This window comes from Amborella trichopoda, chromosome 9, assembly GCF_054954075.1.
Source record: "Amborella trichopoda isolate Santa Cruz 75 chromosome 9, AtrichopodaSantaCruz75HAP2 v2.0, whole genome shotgun sequence".
NCBI lineage: Eukaryota > Viridiplantae > Streptophyta > Magnoliopsida > Amborellales > Amborellaceae > Amborella > Amborella trichopoda.
In genome coordinates, this window is record NC_142344.1 from 50,028,468 (window position 1) to 50,039,088 (window position 10,621).

General features: G+C 35.6%; 1 protein-coding gene across 4 annotated transcripts; it reads left to right on the forward strand.

The window, feature by feature from the left end:
- Positions 1-982: 982 nt before the first annotated feature.
- On the forward strand, positions 983-10,341 carry LOC18441672 (putative magnesium transporter NIPA6). Of its 4 annotated transcripts, none has more exons than XR_016040227.1 (10): positions 983-1,443; positions 2,085-2,141; positions 2,237-2,343; positions 2,564-2,724; positions 2,843-2,970; positions 3,072-3,209; positions 9,323-9,415; positions 9,552-9,669; positions 9,802-10,198; positions 10,290-10,341. XR_016040227.1 is itself a non-coding variant. In XM_088846055.1 (9 exons), exons 4-9 carry the CDS (start codon positions 2,583-2,585, stop codon positions 9,900-9,902), a joined length of 720 nt encoding a protein of 239 aa, XP_088702181.1. In that variant the 5' UTR covers positions 983-1,443; positions 2,085-2,141; positions 2,237-2,343; positions 2,564-2,582; the 3' UTR covers positions 9,903-10,341. The 4 variants fall into 4 exon arrangements, 2 of the variants coding, with proteins under 2 accessions (XP_088702181.1, XP_088702180.1); XR_016040226.1 differs by having other exon boundaries at positions 2,253-2,343; XM_088846055.1 differs by having other exon boundaries at positions 9,802-10,341.
- The last annotated feature ends 280 nt before the right edge of the window (positions 10,342-10,621 follow it).

Consider the following 10,621-nt stretch of genomic DNA (forward strand, 5'->3'; position numbering starts at 1 on the left):
TTCATTCTAATGAACAATCACAAAAAAAGAAAAAATTGAAAACACAATCTAAAAAGTATATTTTTAGCCCAATTAACATAAGCCGTTCATTTTGGTGAGATGCTTAGATCTAGGCCTTAGAAGGATTTTTTCATTTCCAATTTTTGTGGATGGCTTTATTATCATTAGATGAACAATGTTAAAAAATAAAAAAAAAATGATTTCGATTTTATAAAGGCTAAGATCTTGAAATTCACAAAATAAATGGTCTAGATTCGTTTTTGGAGGGAACTCATTTTGACCATATCTAGGGTTCAAATTGTTTTGGGGATTGATTATTGAGATGAAAAGAGTGTGTGTGCAAAATTTGAAGTCATACAAATACCACAAACATAGTTTTCTAGAAGTGGTCGTTGCATTATACTATGATACAACCATTGCATTAGATCATTGCTATTTTTATAATGGAAAAAGTTTATATAAGGTTGCAGCCTTCAAATGTAGAAGCACAGATGACCTAAAAAATCCATCAAAAAAGGTTGTTTTACTATTAAAAAAACCTCTAATTGATTATCTCGACATCGAGATGTATGAATATGAAAAGAAAAAAAGATTTTGAGTCCTAAAATAGTGTATAAAGCAATACATTTTCTAGATCTTCTATTTTCAAGATTTTTATATATTTATGGATCTACTTGATTTTAACCATTTTTTAAGTTTAAAATTTTATAATTAGATATAAAAATAGATTTTAAGATAATTCTAAAATTTTTTTCACCAAAATTAAATGATATCATCAAATTTGAAGGTGCTCCTGAATTGGATTGTTTATGATTGCAACCTTATATAAACCACACCCTTTTATAATTTGCCTCTTTTTTTTTTTTATAAGATTATGAGAGATTTTACAAGCGATCACCGTCCTAGCGTTTCCAAATCATCATCTGTCCACCTATGCACTCGTTTTCTCTCTCTTTAAAAACCACTTTAACTAAGAAAAAGTGGATCGTTTTCTCACTCTTCAAACTAACCTCTTTGATGAACGTTACGCCAAAAATAGCAGACGAACCAGCAGACATGCCCTGTCTTTAGGGTTTTCTTTCTTAAGATTCTCCGTAAAGCCTGTTTCCACTGTGGGGAAAGGGGAAAGTGTCAAAAACCCTTTTCATCTCTCTTTCCCCTTTCCATTAGAGGCGGGATTATTTGAAATTTTTGTGCCAAGTTTTGGTTTCTTGCTTTCAATTTTCAGTGCATGTCGTCACAAATAATGAAAAGAAGATAGTTTTTAGAGAGAGAGAGAGGGGGGAAGAGAGAGAGAGAGAGAGAGAGAGAGAGGGATGTTGTTTTCTTCAGATAACAGCAAAGGCCTCCTTCTGGCTCTCGTTTCCAGTGCTTTTATTGGTGCAAGTTTCATATTGAAGAAGAAGGGGCTTAAACGAGCTGGTGCTTCAGGTGCGCGTGCAGGTATGTTTTTTAAGTAAATTTCTCTGTAATGGAAATCTATAATTGATCTTCTCTCTCTCTTCAAATTGATTTTTATGTTCGTGTAAATCTGAGATTTAATGATATAAGCTTGAATGCCATGGCTTATCAGAATGGAGATCTGTTTCAATCAGTTGCCTTTGACGTTCGAATAAAGAAAAGCAAAAAATAAGAAAAAATTGTGAAAGAAAAAGGATTCAATTGTAGCGATTCTGAAACAGCTCATCTGTCTATTTTTATTCGATCTCTTTGCTAACCTTTACAGTTGATGCAAACCTACCCAATCTATCTTTCGCATATCATTTGACTGTGTATAATACAAATTGATATTCAACTTGAATTTTGGGTCTTGAAAATGTTTTTTATTTTATTTTATAACATTTTTGGGTGAGGATTGGAAGGTGTATTGCAATTATTTTTCATCTTTTTGCTATTCTCATCCAAATCATGGGTGTGATACCAGAAGTTCCCTTGGATTCGTATGCACATCCCTGTTTTTGACTGAGAATAACAAAGACATGAGTGAAGCTAGCAATTCTTTTATCCATTATATGGAAAAGAAGAAGAAGGCACGAAATTGTTTCACGGATATCTTTTTTATGTTTGTTTGCAATGTGCTGAAGGTGTTGGAGGATATGCTTATCTCTTGGAGCCTCTTTGGTGGGCTGGAATGATAACCAGTAAGTTACATTTGTAGTATTTTCCTGGTTGGTTCCCATTGATATTGGTGTGCTGGTGTTATTGGTGCATGCTTAATTGATGCTATTCTTTCAAGTTTTTCTTACAAACAGTGATCGTTGGAGAGGTTGCCAACTTCGTGGCCTACATTTTCGCCCCTGCTGTCCTAGTAACACCTTTAGGCGCATTGAGTATAATTGTCAGGTAACAAGAAGCCCTGAAATTTTTTTGTTAATTAAAGATTAAGTTTTCCTTTATTTTTTGGTCTCCTTTAGTTGGTTAGTGATTAAATTTTTATTGGTTGGTTTATGTCTTTTGTGTGTTGGAGATTTAAGATTTTTCCTTGCAGAATTGGAGAATCAATTTTTATTTGTGTCTTTTATCATTTTTTTTTGTCTTTGATTTTGGTTATCGCTTTCTACAGTGCTGTACTGGCACATTTTATGCTCAATGAGCGGCTGCAGAAAATGGGGATTTTGGGGTGCGTAGCGTGCATAGTGGGTTCAACAATTATCGTAATTCATGCACCTCAAGAGCATACTCCTAGCTCTGTTCAAGAAATTTGGAATTTAGCAACTCAGCCAGGTATTCCTTTTGATGCTATGGTTAATGGTGAATTTCCTTTTCTAAGGCTTTTAGGAAAATGGTGGAACCGTGTTAGTTGTGTTTTTGACATTTGGTATTTTCTCTTTTGTAATTTTAGCCTTCCTTTTCTATACGGCTGCTGCTTTGGTCATTGTGATGGCATTGATGTTGCACTTTGAACATCTCTATGGACACTCGAATGTATTGGTTTACCTTGGCATCTGTTCTCTTATGGGCTCCTTGACGGTAACACCTCTTTCCTTAACTTGTGTTGTGATGGGTTTGGGTAATCTCCTTGCACTTTTCTGATTGCTTGGGTTGTTTCTCTATTTGTCTTTGAGGTGCAGGTTATGAGCATAAAAGCCATTGGAATTGCCATAAAGGTTACATTGGAAGGAACAAACCAGATGCGTTATCTCCAAACGTGGTTTTTTATTGTACTTGCAGTTGTCTGTGTTATCACACAGTTGAACTACCTCAACAAGGTCAGACCAATTGTCCTCTATTTAGGAAGTATTATATTTCCCAACCACGAGCAGCATACATGGTTTTTTCCTTTCTCTCAGTATAAAACATGTTCGATCAACATATTCTTTAAGAGTATTTTCACTGTAGGAAATTTCAGAAATTATGTTATTTGATCAATTAATGTCCCCTGCCTTCTATGCTCCTCAAATCCAAAGTCATTCTTTGGATTTTTTTTCCACTCTACACTTAAATTTATATCCCCAAAATGTTTTCATGGGTTGTGTGTGTATCTTAAAATCTGTACAGCTTTTCTGGAGGTATTGAACTTTTTTCTCACAATTGAATTCAAATGTAATGTTTTGTTTTGTCTAGACAATACGTTTTTCTTCAATTTTGATTTTTGACTTGGTAATTGGATTGAAATTTTTGCTGTTATGAATAAAACACAAATAAAGTGTTGAAAAGAAAAAAAAATGTAATAAGGACAATATGCTGTCCATGGGCTATGCAGAATTTGATATAATAGGCTGGGTGAGGTAGGGTTGTGGGACAGGGAGTTTACATGTGGTCGCTTGTTTCTTCGTTTGTCTTGGTCCTGGCATCCTATGTTTGCTTTTACCCAAACATGCTTAACATTGAGTGATGGAGTGACGAGTGCTTTTACCCAAACATCCTGGTATGGGATGTGATCTAATAGTTATGACCATATCCTCAACCCGTGATGGAGTTCCTATAAAAACAATGTTGTGATTCCTTTGAATAGCTAGATGGTACTCATTCAGTATGTGAGGCTGGAAGATCCATGAGACGATGTCATTACATTTATGATGGATCAGGGAGTCTCTTTCACAATTTTAGGGCCATTGTGTGGTTTTCATTTGGGTTTTGAACAACAATATAGAGGTGAACTCAATTCCGATCAAAACTGTATACAATGCGGCATTTGGATGCCCCCCTTAAAGTTCCACACCACACAAATACTGCTGCTTTTTGTGTGTGGAACTGTTGAATATGTATTTACGGTGAAAATCAAGGAAAATTTTGACAAAAGCCCTCTCTGAATTTTACACTGTAAACTGATTAAATTTAAAAGAATCAATAGGGATTCGTGGGGACGGTTGTAGTACAAGTTGGAGACAAATTGACTGCGATGGGTTAGTTCCCCTTTAGATCGTTGGCAATGCCAGCTAATCTTCTTAGTCAAAACAAATTAATAGATCTATATAAACCAGAAATATATAAATTAAAAGAAAAAAGAATTACCTAACTGGGCTGCTTGGCCTAGGATGCTCGAAACCTGGAGTTACCTCCCTTATTAGATCACAGGTTGTTTACACCAATTTCCTTCTCTTTCTTGAAGGGTGCCTCGGGGCTGCTCATTCTAGGGATTAGATTAGGGTTTTGAAGAAGAATGAATTGAAGTAGGGTTTAGCTTACTAGATCTAGGGTTAGGGTTTATTGCACCCATGGTTTCTGGGGTTTAGGAAAGTATAAAGGCTTAGAGCTCTAGGCTAGGGTTTTCTAAGCTAGTGTTTTCTCTCTAAAATTCTGTCTAGGGTTTTTAGATCTCTCAAGGCTAGGGTTTATACATCATTGTTAAAAAAAAAAAAATGGTCCGCCCAGTGCCTAGTAGCCCAAAGGGCCCTAGGGTGCAAGCTTAGGCCTGTGCGTCCCTCCCTGGATGCTAGTATCTAGGCACCTAAGGGCATTTTTGATTATTTTGACAACAAATTTGTCTTAAAAGAGTATTTGGGTGTTCTAAACCCCCAGGATGAAAAATAAAAATAAAAAAATCTAAACCCTACAAACAACCCAAATCAATTGCTTTTGAAATGTATTGGACATTTAGACTATTGGGTTTATACTTTTCTTTTGTATTACATCTTTTATTTGTGTATCATGACTGTGTGTCACTATAGAGTACGAATTGGAGAGTTAGAGACTAATAAATCATGGACTTGTTTATGTTTTTTCACTAGAATTTTATATGGTTTGAAGTTTTGAATGCGTTTCAAAAACATTAGTGACAATACATACAAATGCAAAAAAAGTACAAAAAAGGTGAGGTTTGTATAAGGTGTCAACCTTATATTATTGAAGTAAGGTGCACCTCAAAACTATGCCAAAAATGCAATTTCGGTGTTGTAAAGTCTTGTGATGAAATGAACATCTATTGCTGCCCCCAATTATGAAATTTAAAGTTCCAAAAATGGTGATAATCAAGCAGATCTATGAACACTTGAAAATCTTGAAAATGGACGGTCCAAATAATGTGTTTTTGGACTCAACCCCCTTCCCCCCCCCCATTCCTTTCCTTCTTTTTTTATATCTATGAATCTCAAGGTCGAGATGATCGATTTGATGGTTTTACAGCATAGGAAAAACCTTCTCCAGTGGATTTTTTGGGTGCAGTTTACTTTTAATATAAGGTTGACACCTTGTATAAATTTTTTCCATACAAAAATAACACAGATATCTGCATATGGGTGTATTTGAATAGCACATAAATAGTTGGATGCCTGACGGTTTTTGAAATAGTTAGATTGCTCTAGAGCTCTAATGTTTCTAGGATGGCTTAGGTTCAATGAATGACCCTGTCCCTTCCGCTCGTTTAAATGTGCTTTCTGAGTTTATCCAATGTATTTATCTTTCTAAATCAAGATTTGACTGGTTAAAGGCATGGATGTTGAGGTGCCCGTCGTGTGGGCCTTTTTGAGTCAGATGGCGGAATGCCCATCACCTAAGCATACTTCAAATCAAAAGGGATAGTCACAGGTTAAACAAGGGATAGATGACTGACTCTCCATTGTTGGAGACCTCTGGGTTAGACAACGGACTTCCTGATGTCTGGGCATGGCTTTGATTTTTGGGATTTTGAGTTAATCTTGATTCGGTTCGTTTTGGATGAATCTTTATCTGTTTTTGAGCTCGGGAATTTATCCTAAATCTCAAGATCTTTTATCCTTCTTGGATTTTAGATAATTCCTAGGATTTTGGGATATTTCCTAGGGATTTTTAGAAGATAAGAACCATGATTCGGGGTGTATGGACTATGGGAATGGGTGCACTAGAGTGTACTAGGTTATTGTGGTCCCTATGGGTTTATTGTGCCATTTTAGGGGATTTTTCTAAGGTTTTTAGGAAATTAGGGTTTAGAAAATTAGGAAAAATAACCATTTTCAAATGGGGTGTCTATAGCTACCCCGGTTTGGTGCACCATGTCCTTAGAGTGATAGGTGAGCGGCAAAGAAGTAGACACATGCAACATTTTTCAATCTCTTATTTCTAAGGAAAATTTTTTCATGCTGGTTGGACCGCATGACTACATATGCGGTCCAAATAGTGTAAAGCATCCATCTTTAAGATGAACACAAGTAGGTGTTTCATCTAAAAACAATGGAAACTAACTGTCCAAATGTTTTCTTACTAAAATTATTATTTTTATTTTTAAAAATTTATTTATTTTTGTATATTCATGATCTCCATGTTAGAGATTACATGTCCTTAAAAATTAAGTCCAAAAATCCATCTCAAAAATAGATTTATTAAGAGGCCCGCATTTCTACATATGCGGGCTTGGCCGCATAGAAACCGGGTCCTTTCTCTAATATCAAATGGTCAGAGGGCACAACAGCCCATTTTTTGAGCATTTGTATGAGACTTCACATCCTCCCACTTTGTCACCTACGGCATTTTCATCCTAGGGTTTTCGACATGAGCTTTTTTTAGGATATTTCTTCACGCTGGTTGTCATCGAAGTTCGACCTGGATTTTCTAGGCATGCTACCTAATGTTAGGCTCTCAATTTCTCAATTTTTTGAATTTTGATTTTTTTTACTTTTTAAATTTGGTTATTTACGATAGTTCCCTTTGCCCTTTTCAGTTTTCTTAGGGTTATGTATGTTAATGATTCTTATAGGCTTATTTGGAATTGGATCCCAATCTAGTCATCCTAGACGCCCTTGAGCTTAACAAACATAGGAAACAAACCTAAACACCGATCTGACACCTAGAAGCCTGAAAGCCGACATCCTAAAATCCTAGCCTTATAGACCCCTGGACCCCTTAAAGCTCACTCAAATTGTACTATATTTGATTCTAAATTGTAGAGGAAATCACGAGCTTTCCAACGGTTCAAGAATCGTCCAAATGTGACCTTTTGAAAGTTATGGCCAAACAAATTTGTTTGTAAAAAATTCCATTTTGATCCAGATGAACAAACGATAGGAACTGCGTTGTCTACTCAGAAATTGTCTACACCATGCAAACTGTGTCATCCAAACCCGTTACTTGGAAGATTTTGAAATTTTGTCGAGATAATAATGTTGGAAACTTGTAGAAATGCGTTTTGGACATGGACTACAATCTATAAAAGGGCCCAATTAGGGATCCAATTCAATATTTAACCCATCTTTAGTGCCTTAGGAGATTGTAGAGCCTTAAACCCTAACTCTAGAGAGAAACATTCAAACCCTAATCCAGATCTAAGAAGCCTTAGCCAATTTTCAACACATTCAAAACCCTAATTTCAAAATTTTATTCAAACCCAAAATCCCCTGGATGAATATGTCTTAGGCATTTCTTCAAGAAAAGAGGAGATTGGTGTAAACAACCTGTGGCTTGATGCGGTCATCAACTCTAGGTCTTCAGGTGTGCCACGTCAATCGGCCCGACTAGGTAAGTTTTTCTTTCTTTCTTTGCCTTAATTTTTTTGATTAATTTAGTTTAATTTTAACTTTTGGGTTTCTGCTATGAATTTTGCATGATCTCAAGCTGGATCTCCTGGCGATTCTCAAAGAATCCTATTCGTTTGAAATCGATATTCTTTCTGAATTGTAATTTGAAGGATCCCACAAATCTGTACCAACCTTTAATTTTAACAGTTCAAAGCATAAATTTGGGGAGGTTTCATCTGAGATCTCACCCGATTTGTGCTGTAAAACAATGTGGAATGGCAAGATTTGAGTGTATCGCCCATTGGATACAGAAACAGGCCTTTGGTATAATTTTGCATAGAACTTAAGAGAATTTCGACACGATTCTTGATCGTTAACTGCAAAATTAAAGCCTTTATAATGCAATTGTGCCCTCGTGAATTGTGGAATTCTAGTTAGCAGTTGGAATTTTGTAGTCAAAAGCCCCCTCCTTGTGTGTAAGTAGCCTACTGGTTGGGACTTGTAACTGATTATTCGGGATGTTAATGAAGTATGACATGTGGTGCTAGGTGTTTGAAAGAACACATGGGCACTAATAATGGAATGGGTTTTTATTGAAAGTTCCTTGGGTTTATGTATTGAATATCTACTTACACAAATGCAGGTGCACATTTCTTTCTTATCGCTCACTGAAGACCATTGGAATTAATTTTTAATATCACACATTTCGCTTATGGGTGGGAATCAACGGGGACAGTGATGTGGAAACAATTGAATGAATATTTTCAATCTCCAAGCACTTATTGTGATTTTGGCATTCATAGAATTTTGTTAAGAGACCATGGAGAAGCCATTGAGCTTAACAGAATGTAAAATGTCATACATGGTTGCCTGGCTGATAGATGTTAGGCCTTCAAAAGACATAGTTGCATATGCTTTTTTGATTCTTGTAGTTGCATTCCAGTTGAGATTTCTGTGAATTTGATAAGAGATTACAATGTGGTGTAAATGATGATTGTCTTAGATTTTACAAAACAAGGGTCCTTTAGCCAGACAAGTTCACCAACTCAAGGTTGGGGTCTTTTAGTGATTAATTTCTTAAGAAACCTGTTGGCATGTACTATTAGGAACAAAATCAGCAGAGTGTGGATATAATTAAGGGGTTGCACATGCATAGAAAATTTAATTTAGCAGAAGAATTTCTATTTGGTTTTTGCATTTGGATGTGATGTTTTTACATGATCGTGGTTCTGTACCATTACCCATTTTATTTTCTTGCTTGATCATGACTATTGCTTCAAATTACAGTCGTCAAATGATGCTAATTGGATAAATTCTATTTGTTGTAAACTTTAGTAATCATGCTTGGTATTGTAGTAATTCATTTATAGCAAATACTAGATGCATATTCTACTTTATGACTTGGGACTGGAATCGGCTTTATTGTGTTCTGTCTTGTTATATTCTTTCTCCAGGCATTGGATACCTTCAATACTGCCATTGTATCTCCAATCTACTATGTGATGTTCACATCACTCACAATACTTGCAAGTGCGATAATGTTCAAGGTTGTATCCGTATCTTTAGCTTATATTTGTTGATATTTTTCTTTTCTTTTTTTCTTACTGCATTTTACAAGGATCCTCATCAAAAATGTATTTTGTTTTTATTACTGAAGCAAAAAATGCTTTGTAATGACTTCAGGATTGGTCTGGTCAGAGTGCGAGCAGTATAGCTTCAGAGCTGTGTGGGTTCATTACGGTGCTTTCAGGAACGGTTATATTGCACACAACAAAAGAACAGGAAGCAACTCCTTCAGCAGGTATATGGAAACCCATTTAGTGCTGATGGAGAAACTGAACTGTGAATTCCATATCCAAAACCTCTATAAAAATATAAATAATCACATCTTGCTTGTTAGAAACTCATCGTTTTCCTCGGCCAATTAATACAGCATCAATTTCATGGTATATTTGCCGAGGCAGTGGCGACTCGATGAAGAACGTGGATAATGAGCATATCATCACTTTACTCAGTCAAGAGTATCTCTCTTAGTGCATTTGTTAGGTTGAAGTGGAGATTGGACTAGTGAGGGTTATTACTCTGCGGACAACTAAAGTGCTACAATTGAGACCCAGTTCGTTGTGAGAGAGAACGGTGGCAGAAAAATGGACTAGCTTTTTTGTTGGTTTCCCGACAAAGATTGAGAGCTTGGTTTTGAAGGGTGTTTGTTTGATCGTTTTCGTATGACGAAGTCAGAGTTGGAAGTGACGGAGGTATATTTTGGAGTCAAATCTGTCATTGTTCTCCATATTGCTCCTAGGAATGGGTTCTACCCTGTAGAATGAGAGGTATGGATGGGATTTTCCCTGATGTAAAATTTTCTAATTTTTTTCTATTTCTGTAAATTCATTGCTAATCCTTTTCTTATTCGTTATTCAGGTTTGTTTTAGCCTTTTGGATGGTATTACAATAAGGCATATGCTTCTCGTAAGAAGTTCTATCTTCTCTTTTATCCAACCCTCCATTTTGAATGGAGGGTTAAGATTGTCCCATTCACAATGTCATGTCTCTACACTATTTTATTTTTAATTTTTTTTCTATAAACTATTTTGACACTAAAATTTGGACGTCCATTCCTCTATTAAACTTGCACTAGCAAAAAATATAAAAAAATATTTTCAATAAAATAAAATGACCAAAATAGCTTTAAAAGTTTTAAAGGGTATTTTGATTATTATATTTTATCAAAAAATTATTTTTAATATTTTTTA